Source organism: Myotis myotis, unplaced genomic scaffold (genome assembly GCF_014108235.1).
Source record: "Myotis myotis isolate mMyoMyo1 unplaced genomic scaffold, mMyoMyo1.p scaffold_m19_p_28, whole genome shotgun sequence".
Classification (NCBI taxonomy): domain Eukaryota; kingdom Metazoa; phylum Chordata; class Mammalia; order Chiroptera; family Vespertilionidae; genus Myotis; species Myotis myotis.
In genome coordinates this window covers 1,380,320-1,398,544 of record NW_023416333.1, presented here as the reverse complement: position 1 = coordinate 1,398,544, position 18,225 = coordinate 1,380,320, and the positions used below count along the sequence as shown (strand labels likewise).

Sequence of the window (18,225 nt, the reverse complement as noted above, 5' to 3'; positions counted from 1 at the left end):
AAGAGGCTGGGTTGCAATCCAATATTCTGGCTCCAGAGCCACGGACAGTGTCTACCAGTGCTGGTCAAGCCCGTTGGGGAGGCTCACCTAAAGCTGCTATTTGCATTGTTGAAATTTTGAATCTTCCCCTATTAAAGTACCAGAGCACTTATGCCGTGCCCCTCCAACCCCAGAGATTTTCCTCATCTCCCCCCTAATTTATCACCAGTGAATTTCATGAACCCCCTTATGTCTTCTCCTTTGAGTCTAATGTATAAAAAAGGTGCAAAATTGCCGTTCTCCCGAGAATTACTCAACCTGTTGTTATTCTGTTTCTGGCAGTTGGGACCAGCTTGGGCCAAATAAACTTAGACGAATTCTCCACATGTTTGGACATTTCTTACAACACCACCAAAAGCAATTGACTCATGTGAAGCAGGAGAAGGTTACATGGAGGGGTATCAGCATTTTCAGGGACACAACTGACGAAGACAGATTTATAAACACAAATGTAGAGCAGACCCAGAACCCAGCAAGCTAGAGCTTTCTCGTTGCTTCCACAGAACAGAAGAAAATGTTCAAGGCTCAGGTGACTTTGGTGTGTTTGTATATTTCTTTAATCCTCACCCAGAGATGTTTAATCTCTTTTTTTCTTTTCCTTCTTTACCCTCTCTCGCCTTCTATCGGAGATTCTGCACTCTGTTCCAAGCTTCCATGTCTCTGGATCCACTCCATTCATTAGTTAATTTTGTTAATTAGGTTCTATATATGAGTGAAATCAAGTGATACTTGTCTTTCTCTGACTGACTTATTTCACTTAGAACGATGCTCTCCAGGCCCCTCCATGCTGTCTGAAAGGGTAAGAGATTCTTCTTTTTACCACTGCATAGTATTCTATGGTATAAATGTACCACAGCTTTTTTACCCACTCATCTACTGATGGGCACTTGGGCTGTTTTTAAATCTTAACTATTGTAAATTGTGCTGCTATGAACATAGCGGTGCGTACATTCTTTCTGATTGTTGTTTCAGGTTTCTTAGGATATATTCCTACAAGTGTGATCATAGGCTCAAATGCCAGTTCCATATTTAATTTTTTGAAGAAACTCCCTGTTTTCCATATTGTCTGCACCAGTCTGCATTCCTACCAGCAGTGTACTAGGGTTCCCTTTTTTCCATGTCCTCGCCAGCACTTGTCATTTGTTGCTGGTAGCTATTCTGACAGTTGTGAGGTGGTATCTAATTATTGCTTTAATTTGCATCTCTCTGATAATCAGTGGCTTTGAACATTTTTTTCACTTTTCTCTTGGCCATCTTATCCACACTGCAGCCCAGGCAGAGCTTACACTTCGAATGGCATCAGAAGCAGATGCTCTTAAGTATGAGTGTCTGTTTTGTGACATTAACTTTGTATAATGGATTCAATGCAGGCAGGTTAGATCGAGTTAGAGACTTGAGCAACTTCTGCAAGCTACATTTGGCCTGAAGGAGACAGATGCCAAATGGCCTTAATGAAGACACAATGCCTGTCATTCACAAAGAGTAGATCTTAAAGAAAGATATGCAAAACCAGCAGTTAAGGAAGCCAGGCAGGTGCCTCAGGAACAAACTTTCCCTGATAATCCCCTCCCCTGAAGGCCCTGGAGGGCCCTGAGTATACTTGGTGTTTTCTTGGGCTATTTGCATTCAAAACCAGTCCTGGAGTCAGCTGAGGAAATACTGGATCCTGGCCTTGGAGCGTAGAAACTACATTACCCAGAAGGCCGGGCGTGGAATGCCACCAGGCTGAGCCAATGGAAGCTCAGAAAAGGCGTTTCCGTTTTTTCTGGTTCTGAAGGCTAGACCCGTAGATTTTGTTTTCGCTCCCTTTTGTCTCAGGAGGTCGGGATTTCCTGGTTACACAGTCCAGAGGAGAAGACTGGAGAGTGTTTTTCCCCGCCTCACAGCCAATGGTGGAGCCTGCAGTGGTGCTCACAGCGCACACGTGGGATTGAAGTTCGGAATCACTGCCGAAACCCACGCCAGGTCCGGGACAGAGACCTCCATTCCTGCAGCGGCTTCTACTCCCGCCGCTCCCGCCCCGCTCCGCCCACAGAGGGCAATGGCCCGGCCGGTGCTGAGGAGACGGGCTGAGGTGAGTTTGTGTCCCCCGGGCCCTCAGCGCCTCCTCACACAGACTCCACAGCCTGGGGAGGGTGCCTGTCCGGTCCTGCAGCTCAGTCCCGCGTGGAGGACCGTGAGGAAGGTGGAGGGGAGAGAGGAGTGTTGTGGCTTCTGAGGACACAGCAGGTGCAGGGCAGAGAGGACGGGGGTGACTTGCATCTGAAGGCCCCTGAGGATGTGGCTGTGAGTATTGACGGAAAGAGCAGAGGCTGCAGGGAGGACGGCACAGACTCATTCGGGGCTTTCCCGGCTGTGGGCCATCAGGGGCCTGGGGTGGTCCTGGATCCGGCTGGACTACAAGCTCTTTACATGTCATATGCCAAGTTCATGGGTGAGTCCAGCGAAATCCAGTGGCATTGGAGCAGGAAGGGGGCAGAGCTGAGGGAGTGAACCTGGGGTGTGAACATGGGAAGGGGATAAACATTACCCAGTGGTGTGCACATCTGGAGGAACTGTGAGCTGATGGTCCCCGGGACCTGGTGTCAGGACTCAAAGGTGAAGCATAAACGCACGCTTGGCTTTGTCTTGGAGGCAGGATCTAGTGGTGTTGCTTGGCAGGAAGGCTGGGGCCCTGCAGGCATCCCCCAGACCTTAAATGGCATTGCCCTCCACCCTCCCCTCCCCCAGTCCTTCCCACCAACCCAGCTGCTCTGCTGAGGGCCATCACAGTGAGTAATGGGACTGTGATGAGAGAGCAGCCTGCACTGGCATTAGGGCCTGGTGTCCACACAAACTGGGTGCCCTGGAGGAAGTTGAGGGTGGGGAAGATTTGTAAGGAGTAGGATTACTGGTTCTCAGAAAGGTAGCTCTGGTTTCAATTGTCTCCATTCTGACAGGTTGGCGTGACCTTTGAGGACATTGCCCTGTACTTCTCCAGGGAGGAATGGAGCTTCCTTGATGAGGGTCAGAGACAGCTGTACCTGAATGTGATGCTGGAGAACTTTGAACTTACATCTTCCCTGGGTAAGACCCTCACTCTCACCAGTGACCTGGACTTGGCTTTGCCATTTCCCAGGCCCCATCCCCCAGGGTGTGCTCTGTCCTCCCATGTAGACTGTGGTACTGATTGATTTTCCAGTTTCCTGGGTAGTTGCTGTCCTGGGGAGGTTGGTCTGGTTCCATTGCTCCCTTCTATTCCTGAAGTCCCAATACTCCCCGCTGCATTAAATTCACAGGGAAGGACTTGTGGTTGGTAGGGTTGCAGGAAGGTAAGGGATTCCACCTTGATCAATGAGGGAAGTCTTTTCTATATTCCTGTTGGTCATTTGTACATATTTTTTGAAAAATTGTCTCTACGTCCTTATCCTATTTATTAACTCTATTTTTTGGTTAAAGAGTCTTTTGAATACCTTGTACATTTTACATATTAATATCTTGTTACATACTTTTTAATGTGCTTATTTGTGCTTCTCGGGTATTACTCCCCCACACCGCCTTATTTATAAGTTCCATGTTTTAGGCAACCCTGCGTTCAGCAGTCTAGTCCACCATTTTTCTAGCAAGCTCAGATACTTGCTACTAGTGCTTAGCAGTAAAAGTATCTTTTTTAACTTTAAGATATGGTTTTTATTGAATATGTATGGAATTCACCTTACATTTTATTATAAACTAGAGGCCCAGTGCACAAAATTTGTGCACAGGTAGGGTCCCTAGTGGCTGCTGGCTCCCAGCTGGGGCCTCCCTTCCTCTGTTGCTGGCTGCTGGCCAGGGCCTCCCTTCGTTCTATGCTGCCCCCTGGTGGTCAGCATACATCACAGCAAGTAATCTCCTGAGGGGACACTTTGCATATTAGGCTTTTATATATATAGATATTTTACATTAAAAAATTAGTTTTTGTAAATAAAAAAAAATAAGGCAGGGGGTGGAGGGGACATTTCCTATATAAAAATGATGGTAATTCTCCAAGTATTAGAACACAATACTAATGGAATCACTTCAATAAACATTTTTGCATAAACATGTACATGACTCCTCAAACTGTATCAGATTCCACAAGAACGAATGAATGCACAAAATGAAGGTAATCCCCAACATAAGATGTATTTTTTAAAAATATATATTTTATTGATTTTTTTACAGAGAGGAAGGGAGAGTGATAAAGAGTTAGAAACATTGATGAGAGAGAAACATCGACCAGCTGCCTCCTGCACACTCCCCACTGGGGATGTGCCCGCAACCAAGGTACGTGCCCTTGACTGGAATCAAACCCTGGACCCTTCAGTCCGCAGGCTGACGCTTTATCCACTTAGCCAAACCAGTTAGGATTCTCCTCGTATTCTTATTTTATTTTTTTTTACAATTTAAACCTTTTTTTTTTCTTTCTTTTTTTGTTAATAAATCTTTATTGTTCAGATTATTACAGTTGCTCCCCTTTTTTCCCCCCATAGCTCCCCTCCAGTTCCCACCCCACCCTCTGCCCTCATCCATAGGTGTACACTTTTTGTTGTCGTGTCAAAGGTCATACACATGGAAAATGTAGCTATTTCCATCTGCGACGTGTCCCTCTGTTTAGAAAGGTCTCTCACAACTTGTTCACACTCTACTCAGAAAAGGTACGGAGACACGTAACGGCTTTTTAAAATAATGTGTCCTCTTATGTTTAACATGAGGATTTCGTTACCAAAAGTGAGGAGAAAGAAACACTACAGCTGCTCTCGCCCCTCTCGCCCTTCGGGTGATAGTTGTGCTTGGGGCTGTGTGCTGGTTCGCGGGCCTTCAACGAAGCCATCTGGTGGCTCGCGCGGTTCTGCCGGCTTCCCAGGGGCTGTCACAGCTTCGCAGGGGCCTTTGTAGCCTCGCAGGGGCCGTCGCAGCCTCACTGGGGCCGTCTCAGCCTCACTGGGACCATCTCAGCCTCACTGGGACTGTCTCAGCCTCACAGGGGCCGTTTCAGCCTCACTGGGACCGTTTCAGCCTCACTGGGACTGTCGCAGCCTCGCAGGGGGCACCGCAGCCTCGCAGGGAGCGCCGCATCCCACGTTGGGGTTGAAGGTGCGAGTCAGAAGGTCCTCTCGCTGTCTCTCCTGCTGGAAGTTTCTAAGAGCCGTCTGCAGGTGCTGGACATCATACTTTAACTGGTCAAGATGAAGTTTGGCATTCTGTCTTTTGTTGGGAGGCTCCTTGCTGGACAAAATCTCCAGGCTTTCTAGCTGGCTGAATATCTGGTATGCTTGCTTGGGTTTCGTTTTCTACTAAGTGCACAGACTGCTTGTCTGCTGTCTCCCGGTGTCCCGTGTGAGACTGGATTTGGTGGACCTGCTTGTGTGTTTACTGGTACATTGGTTCCATGTCGCCTGCCCAGCCGGGTCCAGCTCCAGCTTCCTCCGAACCTGAGTTTGCTTCTTGAGTGTGTCCCTTATGGGTGCAAGGAGTTGAAATCTACAGTTTGTTGGGTTATGCTGCAAAAGCGCAAGTGGTTCCTTATGTGCCTCTGGCACAGCTTGGGCGGGGATGTAAATTGAGTAGGGCGGGGTCTCAGGGAGTCACGGGGCGGAGCAAACAGCAATGGCGTCTCTGAGGCTCCTCATCTCTCTGCGACTCTGCGACTCCGCATCCCCAAGTGCCGGCGAGCATCTCTGCAAGAGAGCCACCTCGCTTTCTGACCCGCTGCAAGGCCGTCCCACCTCTCCCCATAGGGGTCTTGGACCTCAGAATCCCACCCCAAACAAGCTCAGTGGATTCGAGAGTTTGTAACCCCTTCTGATTGAAAAAAACCGCACATCCAGTTGCAGCCCACTGGGTGCGCGACTCCGTACCTCTGTTCTTGGAGTCTCTGCATATCCTACTCAGTCTCAATGCGCTTCTTTCTTTCCTTCCAGTTGTAGACCTTCCACTGGGCCAGCTTTCCCATAGTTCTGAATGATAGCTGTTTGTCTTATAGTTGGTAGTTTCAATGTTGTTGTGGGAGGCAGCACGCACAGGTCTATACCTTACGCCGCCATCTTGGTTCTCCCCCAGGATTGTGGGCTTGTTTTGCTTCAACAAACAGAAATTTAAAAAGAAACTCCGAATCCTCGCCTTCAGAAAATCAACTGTAGCACACCCATTCAGAGTTCCAACCCGCTTCCATTCCCTCTCAGGGTAGCCAACGCGGCCCCCACAATTTAAACCTTTTATTAAATGGGAGAAGTGGAAGGAATTAGAATGCCTGTTATTATCTATTAATTGTATTATTTTCCAAATGAACAACAGTAAGTCTACTTTCGCCCCCACACTGCATAGTTTCTGATGAAAAATCACACGTGGAAGGAAATAATAAGGCCTTATTTCCAGAGCAGTCTTTAAGCAGGGTTCATATAGGCATATTTCATCCTTTTTGTTTTTGAATTTCATATTCTTCAACATCTCAGCTCTTACAGTTATGCACCGTACCTCAGCCAACGTACAAAGAGCGACATCATGCAATTCCAGCCACAGTACCTGATTATAGTCACACGACCTACCATCTAGCACAGTGATGGCGAACCTATGACAGGCGTGTCAGTGGTGACACGCGAACTCATTTTTTTGGTTGATTTTTCTTTGTTAAATGGCATTTAAATATATAAAATAAATACCAAAAATATAAGTCTTTGTTTTACTATGGTTGCAAATATAAAAAAATTTCTATATGTGACACGGTACCAGAGTTAAGTTAGGGTTTTTCAAAATGCTGGCTCGCCGAGCTCAAAAGGTTCGCCATCCCTGATCTAGGAGAACTGACCCAGTACAGTTTCTGAACCGCCCCAGTTAAAGACCTGTCAAAATACAACCCCATCTTGTGAGCCCAGTGTTTTGGGGGTGTTATTATATGTCCTGGAAGCCTAACTCTTCAGAGTAGGTCTTCAGGGAAGCATTGAACGATACTGCCAGCCTGAGCTTGCAAAGTGGTCATTAGTGTGGAGATCTTAAAGTCTAAAATGATGTCTGGATGCTTTTCATTTATTGAATCTCATTGCTACCTATGCGGTGGCATTGAAGGCTCTGTAGACAAGCAACTAACATGGGTTAGTATTTGTAATCTGACAAAGTCTTGGCCAAGACTCTTCAAGTATCTACGAGCCTCGGGTCAAAGCAATGAAGTATTTTTAATGAAGTTAAATAGAGTTTGCTTTTGAGACAGAGTCATTGCATTGTTATTAGCCTGCAGTATAGTATTAACATACCTTCATTGTTCATTGGGAAGTCCATCTATTTGTGTGTTTCTGTCTGTATTGCAATATTCGCTTTTTTGTGCTGATCAGAACTGAATCCATAGTCCCTCCAAGAGATTCCTTCATATGGTTTGTGAGTATTTTCTTCTGTTCTCTAGATTGCCTTTCATTTCATTTTGTTTATTGCCGTTGTGCTGTGAGGAAGCTTTTTTATTTATTTGTTGCAGTCTGGACTGTTTGTTTTCTCTATTTTGTCTGGTGGTTGGTGTCACATCCAGAAATCCTGTCCAAAACAAACCTCCGAAACTTTTTCTCTAGGTTGTCCTGAGGAGTTTTAAGTTTTAGCGCTGACATTTAATTCTGGCCTGCAGGTTGAGTTACATTTTATCTGTGAGGGCCAGTTTTGTTGTTTTACATGTGAATGTCGATTTATACTTGCACCATTCATTGAAGAAACCATCTGTTTCTTCTTCGGTGTCTTCCAGCTTTGTCAAAGATGACTTGAAAGTATGTGCCTGGGTTTATTTCTGTGTTTTTTGTTCTGTTCTACTGATCTATGTGTCTGTGTTTCTCCAATAATACACTGTTTCCTTGTTTTGTCTTTGTAATAAACTGGTACCACCAGCTTGTTCTTGCTCAAGATTGCTTTTGTTAGTGGACATCCTTTGGTTCCATACATTTCAAGATTCCCTTTTCATTTCTTTGAAAATACTATTGGAGTTATCATTGGGATTGCATTCAATCTGTAAACAGCTTTGTGTACTCTAGATACCTTCACGATATTTCTTTTTCAAATTCATGAACACAGGAAGTCTTTCAACTTGTGTTTACTTCCATTGCTTTCATCACTGTATTATAGTGTTCAATTTACAGATGTTTTACCTTTTGGTCGAATTTATTCATATTTTATTTATTTTCTGATGCTTCTGTAAATTTGATGGCCTTCATTTTTCTATCTAAAATGAATTTATTATTAGTGTGTGGAAATGGAACTAATGTTTGTACGTTTATTTTGCATCCTGTCACTTTTCTGAATTTAGTTCTTTATTCTTTTATCTTCACCCATATAGTGTGAATATTTTTTCCATTTATTTTCTTTTAGAGAGAGAAAAATGAGAGAGAGCCAGAGAGAAAGAAACATCGATTGGTTGCCTTCCACATTTGCTGCTACTGGTAGCGGTATCAGACCTGCAACCAAGGTACCTGCCCTTGACTGGGAATTTAATCCATGACCCTCCAATACACAGGCCAGCACTCTCACCAGTGAGCAGCACAGGTCTATTTATTCTATAAATTATATTAAAAATATTTTTTTAATTGATTTTAGAGAGGAAGAGGAATAGAGAGAGATTGAAATATCAGTGATGAGAGAGAGTCATTGATGGGCTGCCTCCTGTGTGACCCACACTGGTGATTGAGCCCACAACCTGTGCATGTGCCCGGACAAGGAATTTAATTGTGACCTTCTAGTTCAGTGATGGCGAACCTATGACACGCGAACTCATTTTTTTGGTTGATTTTTCTTTGTTAAATGGTATTTAAATATATAAAATAAATATCAAAAATATAAATCTTGGTTTTACTATGGTTGCAAATATCAAAAAATTTCTATATGTGACACCGCACCAGAGTTAGGTTAGGGTTTTTCAAAATGCTGACACGCCGAGCTCAAAAGGTTCTCCATCACTGTCCTAGTTCATGGGTCGATGCTCAATCACCAAGCCATACTAACCATCCTTTATTTATTGATTTTAGAGACAGGAAGGGAGACAGAGAAAGAGAGAGATGGAAACATTGATCTGCTGTTCTACCCATGTAAGCATTCGCTGGCTCTCCCCTGCATGTGCCCTGATGGCAGATCAAACCCACAACCTTGGTGCATAGGAACCACACACTCACCAACTGAGCTACCTGGCCAGGCCTCTGAATTTGTTTATTAATTTCAGAAGCTCATAGTGGCATTTTGACAAATTTCTCTATGGAGGGTCATGTCACCTGCTAACATCAACATCTCTTATGATGCATTGTGGTTCATAGGGTCAAATGTAATGTCTTTCATTTCTTTACAATTTATTTGAGGCTTGGTTTGTTTTGGTGTTTTTCTGTTAGTGTAGTTAAAGTTTTTTCCAATTTTGTATCTTTCAAAAAATACCTGTTAGGTATTCTTGTATTTTGTCTTTTCTCCTTTTATTTTTGTTTGTTCTAATATTTATTGTTTCTTTCTTTTCCAACCTTTGGGTTTACTTTCTTGTTTTGTTTCTAGTTTTCTGAGGTGCCAGTATTTTTGGAGATTTTTTTTCCCATAATGTATGTTATTTATCCCTATAAAATTGCCCCTTAGAATTGCATTTTCTGAATTTTATTTTATTTTTTTCATATTTTATTGATTTTTTACAGAGAAGAAGGGAGAGGGATAGAGAGCCAGAAACATTGATGAGAGACATCGATCAGCTGCCTCCTGCACGCCCCCAACCAGGGATGTGCCCGCAACCAAGGTACATGCCCTTGACCGGAATCGAACCCGGGACCCTTCAGTCCGCAGGCCGATGCTCTATCCACTGAGCCAAACTGGTTCAACTGCATTTTCTGAATTTTATACATGAGCTGCAATAGGCTGTCTTTTCATTTACTTTGCCTCTATACATTTTTCTGTTCTCTTTTTTATTTGGCTACCCTGGAATTCTTATTTATTTTTTTATATTCAGTTTCAGATAGAGAGGAAGAGAGATGGAGAGAGCGATAGAAACATCAATGATGAGAATCATTGATTGGCTGCCTCCTGTATGCCCCCTACTGGGGATCAAGCCCACAACCCGGGTATGTGCCTTTTACCGGAATCAAACCTGGGATCCAAGGGTTGCAATCAAAGGCCTATGTTCTGGCCACTGAGCCAGTCTGGCTGGGGCCATTCTGTGGTTTTTAAAAACAAAATTTCCAGCCCTAGCCAATTTGACTCAGTGGATAGAGCATTGGCCTGGGAACTGAAAGGTCCCAGGTTCAATTCCGGTCAAGGGGACATGCCCGGGTTATGGGCTCCATCCCCAGTGGGGGACTTGTAGGAGGCAGCCAACCCATCATGATTCTCATCATGGATGTTTCTATCTCTCCCTCCCTCTTGCTTCCTCTCTGAAATCAACAAAAGTATATATATATTTTATAAATTCCAGTATTTTTCGAATAACAGGCCACTATGGTCAAGGATAGCAGAAGCACAGTGGCTGCTGGAGGTAACTCTGACCCTTGTTTTTGACTGTAGCTGTCTTTAAATATATTTGTTCACCCAGTCTTTCCAGTCATTCTTTCTATGCAGTTGTCCTTATCTGGTGTTCTGTAATACTGTTTGTCTTCATTGTACTCTTATTCTCATTTCCTGTGGGGGTTTTTTATTCATGCATAGCTGTCTACTTACTCTGGGATGGGGAAAGATTCTCATATCTCTGATTCTGCCATCTTGCTGATGTCACTCACATAGGTCTTTTGCCTATGATCTCATCTGTGCTAGTTGTTGTACCACAGTGCTGACCATCTTTTCAATGTTTCTTTTGTGATTTCTATCATTTATGCCGTGTAATGGATCAACTGGAAATTAAGTGGAAGAATTATTTCTGCATCACAGTAGAAATGACTTTATGAATGAAACAATGTAAACAAAGGTGGTTTTGCCTGAATAAAGGGCTGTAATAAAACACCTGGGCTGCTCTGGCCGGTTTGGCTCAGTGGATGGAGCATCGGCCTACAGACTGAAGGGTCCCAGGTTCAATTCTGGTCAAGGGCATGTGCCTTGGTTGCGGGCACATCCCCAGTGGGGGGTGTGCAGGAGGTAGCTGGTCGATGTTTCTCTCTCATCGATGTTTTTGGCTCTCTATCCCTCTCCCTTCCTCTGTAGAAGGGTCAATAAAATATATTTTTTAAAAAAAACAAAAAACCAAAAAAAAATCACCTGGGCTTTGTTACATTCATAACAAGGAGCCCATTTGGTTCTACAGTGTTTTGTACCATTGCCCATTCTTCACCCAATTCTACTTGTTCTTGCTTCTTGTTGACACTTTGCCAACGACTCAGTTTTAATAGTGATCAGTGCTCATTCTCCTTGGATTCGCAGTCCATGGATAACCTAAGCTCTCTAAACTTTTCACCTCTACCTCTTTCACAGGTCTCTCTTTAGTGCCCTGCACCGTTGTTCCATGCCTGCAGAGCCTTAGAGTGCACACCTATTACTGTATTGAGGTAGAACATCATGTGCTCTAATACAATTGATTTTTATGGGTTTGAGCACATTTGAATTGTTCTACACAGACTCAGTTCACCAGCATGAAAGGTCCTAAAGGAAGCCATTTCTGGAGGAACAACTAGCAGACCCTTCCTCTCTTCTTTGTGTCCCATCCTGTGCTCTGTACCTCCCTTGGTGAGATTTTCACCATTGACTGACCTTTGGGGCCAAGAAATGTATAACAGCCATTTTCTCAGAATCTAACTCATTTGTCTTGAAAATCTTTCTATGGAATCAAGCCTAGTCATGACAGATAAACATCTGTGTTGAAGATATTCAGTTTTCAGAAGTTCAACATGTACTTCACCAACGTTTCCTTTTGTTCAGGTTGCTGCTGTGGAACAGAGGATGTGGAGGCACCCACTGAACAGAAGGTTTCTGTAAGAGTGTCACAGGCAAGTATTCCCAAGTTAGCCTTGTCTTCTGAGGAGAGCCACCCCTGTGAGAGGTGTGGTCTAGTCTTGGGAAACATTTTCCACTTGACTGAGCAACACAGACAGATACTGTTGAGGTGTGGGGCGTGTGCACAAGCATTTTATTTCAGTACAAAATTTCACCAGCAGCATGTGAGAGAGAAGACTTTCATTAGAGATGTGGACAGGATCTCACTTGCAAACAGCTGCAATTTCCAGGTGTCCCAGAATCATGTCACCTGGGGGGAGGTGGGACAGGGTGTCCTTACTGAGTCAGGACATCTCCACCTAAAGGCTGCTGAGACCAGCAATAGGCCAGAAGATATGTTGAAATGTGGGGTGAAGTTTCAAAGGAGAAAAAAATATAACAAAGTCATTGGCTGCAATCACACGTTTATTCAGGACAAGTGTGTCCATGCTGGAAGTCAGTGTTTTCTGTGCTGTAAATGTGGGAATTACTTTACCAAATTTTCTAGCTTTCATTATGAACATGGAGAAAAGCCTTACAAATGCAGTGAATGTTGGAAATCTTTTACGACGATGCATAGCCTTCATTGTCATCAGAGATTTCACACAGGAGAAAGGCCTTATGAGTGCAGTGAGTGTGGGAATTCTTTTACCAGTAGCACTGCCCTTCATCGTCATCAGAGAGTTCACACAGGAGAAAAGACACACAAATGCAGTGAATGTGGGAAATCTTTTAAGAGAATTGATAGCCTTCATTGTCACCAGAGACTTCACACTGGAGAAAGTCCTTTTGAGTGCAGTGAATGTGGGAAATCTTTTATCAATAGCAGTGGCCTCCATTACCATCAAAGTTTTCACACTGGAGAAAGGCCTTATACATGCAGTGAATGTGGGAAATCTTTTACAACTAACAGTGAACTTCATCGTCATCAAAGAGTTCACACAGGAGAAAAGCCTTATAAATGCAGTGAATGTGGGAAATCTTTTACGAGGATTGACAGACTTCATTGTCACCAGAGATTTCACACTGGAGAAAGTCCTTATGAGTGCAGTGAATGTGGGAAGTCTTTTACCAGGAGCACTGCCCTTTATTGTCATCAGAGAATTCACACAGGAGAAAAGCCTTATAAATGCAGTGAATGTGGGAAATCTTTTACCACTAGCACTACCCTTCATCGGCATCAGAGAATTCACACAGGAGAAAAGCCTTATAAATGCAGTGAATGTGGGAATTCTTTTATGAGGATTGATAGACTTAAGTGTCACCAGAGATTTCACACCAGAGAAAGTCAGTACAAGTGCAGTGAATGTGGGAAATCTTTTACCAGGAGCAGTGATCTTCATCTTCATCAGAGAGTTCACACTGGAGAAAGGCCTTATGAGTGTGGTAAATGTGGGAAATCTTTTACCACTAGCAGATACCTGCTTTGTCATCAGAGCTCACACAGGCGAAAAGCCTTATAACTGCAATGAGTGTGAGAAATCTCTTACCAGGAGCGATCATCTCCTATATCATCAGAGATTTCACAGTGGAGAAAGCCATTATTAGTCCAGTTAATGTGAGATATCTCAGCCAAATTTTTTAATTGGCTATGCACAAAAGAGACCAAATGTGAGAAATATCTTAGATGTGTAGGAAATGTTTCTTAGTTCCATCTTAGCAATAGTATAAGAAAGTTTGTGAAGTCTCATTAGTCTGAATTGTATCTCATACACTTAATCACCTACTTTATGAAAAGTCCCCTCAAGTGACTTTGTTGTTATGTTTGTTTATGTTGGTATCATATGAATCTATGTTGCACTTTCTAACATACAGAGATGTGTTGCCAGGTCTATGTCACTGCATATTTCTGTTGCTGAAGGTATTTCACCTGAACCACCTATAAGGTCCCTACAGATGGCATCAGTCACCATCTTCCTGTGCCCAGGGAAGCTAACTCTGTTGCCTAATTTGTTGAAGAAAATGAGGAATACCTGAGCCCTTAGTTCTTGTTTCCCTGTCTTGTGTTGCCACATAGGACTGATTACTGTTGGCCCCAGTAAACATAATGTTGCAGAAGAACTGCCATTTTCAGGGACACACTTTCCGCAGATACTAATGATGACTTTATTGCGTGCCTAAGTCACCAATGGAAGAACTACCAGTCACATGTCTCTTTGGTTTGTAAAATAATGAAGGCTTTTTCCTAAGACTTCTTTAATCTTGGGTGTGCTGTTTACTATATGGGTTAGTTTATAACGAGATCTGCACTTTCCAAGCATGATGAGGTGAAAAACGTTTATGGGGTCTGAAATATTTTTGCCCTTGGGGAAACATTATGGTGCAGAAATTATCTTAGCAGTTTTTGCCAAATTTACATTGCTGCCCATGTTTTCCTAGGAAACACTGTGGACTCTCTAGTCCTTATGTGATGTTCTGGATGCTTTGAGACACAGAGATCACTCCAAAGAGGGGGTAGCTATGACAGCCTCAAGTAGGTCTTCTTGTAGCATGAATTTATTCCTACTCTTCAAGGGATGACAATACATTTGAAGGGAATCACTTGCGCAGGTCTTGCAGAGGGCCATGTGCCCTAATGCCTACAATTTCATGGGTGTTGGTCACTGGTTTGAGGACCATCGCAAGTAGGGGAAACCCTTTCACTGCAGAAACACAGACCTAATTGTTGTTGAACAAGACTGCAGCCCATTAGATGGAATGGTCCTCACCTAAACGTGCATCCGGGCTTTTTTTTAAAAAAAAACTACAAGAGCTGTGTGTACACATATCTGAGCCACTCCAGGCATGTTTATCTTCTGTGGAGCAGTCATTGTCATTGAATATAATCAGTAGCTTTTGTGGCTTCCTGTAGCTTCTCAGATGTTCCCATAAGAGCCATTGGTGCACTGGCAGCAAAACAAGATGAAGACAAAGACTGTCTTTCATCCAGGGATGTGGCTTTTGTGACCCAGTCAGCATTCCAGTGGGTTTGGGTGAAAGTTCTTCATTGTTTGTTACATTTTATGTCACTGACGTGAGACTCTCGCCCAGAGGACATAAGAATGTGGATTGAGCCGAAACCGGTTTGGCTCAGTGGACAGAGCGTCGGCCTGCGGACTGAAAGGTCCCAGGTTCGATTCCGGTCAAGGGCATGTGCCTGGGTTGCGGGCACATCCCTAGTAGGAGATGTGCAGGAGGCAGCTGATCGATGTTTCTCTCTCATCGATGTTTCTAACTATCTCTCTCCCTTCCTCTCTGTAAAAAATCAATAAAATATATTTTAAAAAAAAAAGAAAAAGAAAAAGAATGTGGATTGAATATAGTGTTGCCAAACCTGTTGTTCCAAAATAGATGAACATACATTTGTTTTATCTTGAACCATTTTTGAAAAGCTATAATGAGTAAATGACATGTGTTAAGTATAGAGTTTCATAAATCTTGACAGGTGCATGAAACTGTAACAGTCGTTATACTCATAATACTGACCATATCTGTCACTGTGTAATTGCTTTCTGACCTCTTTTAATGTGTCCTTGTTCTTCACAGCTTTCCTAGTAACCATGGATTTACATTCCATTTTAATACAAAACTTTGGTTTTTCTAAGCATTTTTGTTCTTTAATTTATGTTTCATAAATACTTGGAGATTTAGTTAAGATTATAAGTAACTCATGTTTTTTTCTGATAGATATTCTTATCATTGATATATCACCATAAGTTGTCCATTTTTTTTTCATATTGTCCATTTTAATAAATATTTGGTTATTTCTAATAAATCTGGTACAAACATTTATGTATAATTCTTTATATGGATATAAGTGTTATTTACCTTTGTCAAAAATTCAGTGCTACACAATGGAATACTGTGCTGCGGTAAAAAAGAAGGAACTCTTGCACTTCAGTTGTCTAAAATGTGACATGAAGGTGTTAACAGGACTTCCCTAGGACTCTGAGGATCAAAAAAGTGACAAATAGTACTTGCCTGTACCAGGATTTGCTTTTTGAGCATTTTCATTTTTAATTCTCACAAAAACCTGGCAAGTCTAAACTAATATCGAGCTGTTGGAAACATCCACAACTACAGAAATGAAGATTTTCCACGTTTACTTAACAATGCCAGGACTGACCCACAGACCCTGAGTGATGGATGAATCATTACTTTGACCCACGTTTCTGTGAAAGAGAGGGCTAAGGGACTGCCTGGTTATAGGAACCAAAGAGCCCTGTTTGCCTGCCTCCTTAGGCTTTTATTGTAACCACAGCTTGAGCTAAAACTAACTGTTAGATATTATCAGCAGGGTAAGCATCCTTGAGAAGACACATGCATCTGCAGTGTCCTTTAAGCAAGTAACATCTAAAGACTAAGCATAAAGATCTTGTAAACACCAGGTGCTCTCACATACACTGACTTGCTTCCCTGTATGTCCCCCTATTTTGTTTTGCTGGATGTACTAGACAGAGTGAAGCAGCGAACATTCTGCTTTGAATGTCAGGGTCCTGAAAGCACGTTTTCTTCTCAAGTTCTGATTTTGTAGACTATAAGAAAAACAAAGAATTATAATGATACCAATGGTTAGTCCCATTAAGAAGACAGGGTGCTTACAAGCATTAAATCCTGCCTTCTAGCAAGGTGTAGTGGACAGGATTATAAAGGGGAAGAGACCAGGGTGAGGAATGTAGCTACATGCAGGCCCGGGGGTCCTTAGATGTCAGCTATTGTAATTAGTCATCAGGCGATGAGATGATGTTTTGACTTCTGGTGGGTTGGTCTGATACTGCTTATTGGTTCTGCTTGCTGGGTTCACAGTTGAGTCACCTCCCTAATTACTTTGCACAGGCCTGGGAAAGAAAACTTTAAGAAAACCTTAATCCTCTATTTACATATAAGAAATTTGACCCTTTATTCACATAAGTATATGTGTGCTAAGATTTAAAATAATATGATTACTTTTTAAGTTAATTCAGGTGCTCTATAAAATTTGTTATATACTTATAATTTTCTTTTAAGATTCTCTTCAGAACCCTTTTTATCACTTCACAAACATTTTTTTTTAAGGCTATGTTTTATTCCTTTTTTTTTTTTAAGAGAGAGAGATATATGTGAGAGAGAAACATCAATCAGTTGCTTCCCGTACATGCCCCAAGCGGGATTGAACCTGGGTATGTGCCCTGACTGGGACTCAAACCCATGGCCCTTCAGTGCACAGGATGATTCTCCAAACGACTGAGCCACACAGGCCTGGGCTCACTTCATAAACATTCTTACAACTTTTACAATTACTCTTAAGTGTTTCTACTCCCATATCGTCCTTTCTATTGTATTCCTTTCTTTATATCCTTTCTTACTATTTTTATTTCCTCAACTTAATTGTTTACAGATCCTCTGCAACTTACACAAACCCTTTTGTTTGTCAATTTACTTTCTTTTTCCTTTATACCCTCTATTATACCAGTTGTCAGCAAACTCATTAGTCAACAGAGCCAAATATCAACAGTACAACGATTGAAATTTCTTTTGAGAGAAAGCCAAATTTTTTAATCTTAAACTATATAGGTAGGTACATTGTTATTAACTTAACTAGGGTACTCCTAAGCTGGCCTTTGCTAAAGATGTCCTCAATTTGATTGAGGTACGTTCCCTGAGGTCAACCCCTTCCAACTCTCCCACACTCGTTTTGTATACTTGTTTTGTCTATCTCCTTTTGTTCATCCTCTCTATATCTCCAGACCATCTCATCATACCTTTCTCAATCCTCGACACTACATCTTCTTTCACTCCACAACATTCCCTAAAATAAACTTAATAAACTTTACTTAAAGTTTAGATGGAAACATCAATGAGAGAGAATCATCCATCGGCTGCCTCCAGCACGCCCCCTACTGGGGATGGAGTCCGCAACCCGTCCTGTGTGCTTCATTAGACTGGAAACCTGGATCCTTCAGTCCATAGGACAATACTCTATCCACTGAGCCAAACCAGCTAGGGCTGGTGTTGGGACTAAAGGGTGAAGCATAAGCTTATGTTCGGCTTTGTCCTGGAGGCATGATCTGGGAGACTGCAGTGGTATTGCTTCGCAGGAAGGCTGGGGCCCTGCAGGCATGGCCCAGAGCTTAGATGGTGTTTCTCTGCTGTAGCCCTTCCCATCCCATCTGTTGTGTTGAGGGCAATTACAGTGACTAATGGGACTGTGATGAGAGAGGAACCAGCAGTGGCATTAGGGCCTGGTGTCCACACTAAACTGGGGTGACCTGGAGGAGGTTGAGGGTGGGGAAGATGTGTAAGGAGCAGGATCTTAGGTTCTCAGAAAGACAGCTCTGGTTT

The 18,225-nt window shown here is 42.8% G+C and overlaps 2 protein-coding genes across 3 annotated transcripts in view; both read left to right on the top strand.

The window, feature by feature from the left end:
- The window catches only part of LOC118649184 (zinc finger protein 615-like), a 1,009,024-nt gene that overhangs the window by 900,704 nt on the left and 90,095 nt on the right, over positions 1–18,225 (top strand). The window lies entirely within an intron of this gene.
- On the top strand, positions 786–15,096 carry LOC118649211 (zinc finger protein OZF-like). 2 transcript variants are annotated; one of them, XM_036296093.1, is made up of 4 exons: positions 786–838; positions 1,858–2,113; positions 2,979–3,105; positions 11,872–15,096. In XM_036296093.1, exons 2-4 carry the CDS (start codon positions 2,081–2,083, stop codon positions 13,386–13,388), a joined length of 1,677 nt encoding a protein of 558 aa, XP_036151986.1. In that variant the 5' UTR covers positions 786–838; positions 1,858–2,080; the 3' UTR covers positions 13,389–15,096. The 2 variants fall into 2 exon arrangements, with proteins under 2 accessions (XP_036151986.1, XP_036151987.1); XM_036296094.1 differs by lacking the exon at positions 11,872–15,096 and adding an exon at positions 6,492–6,619.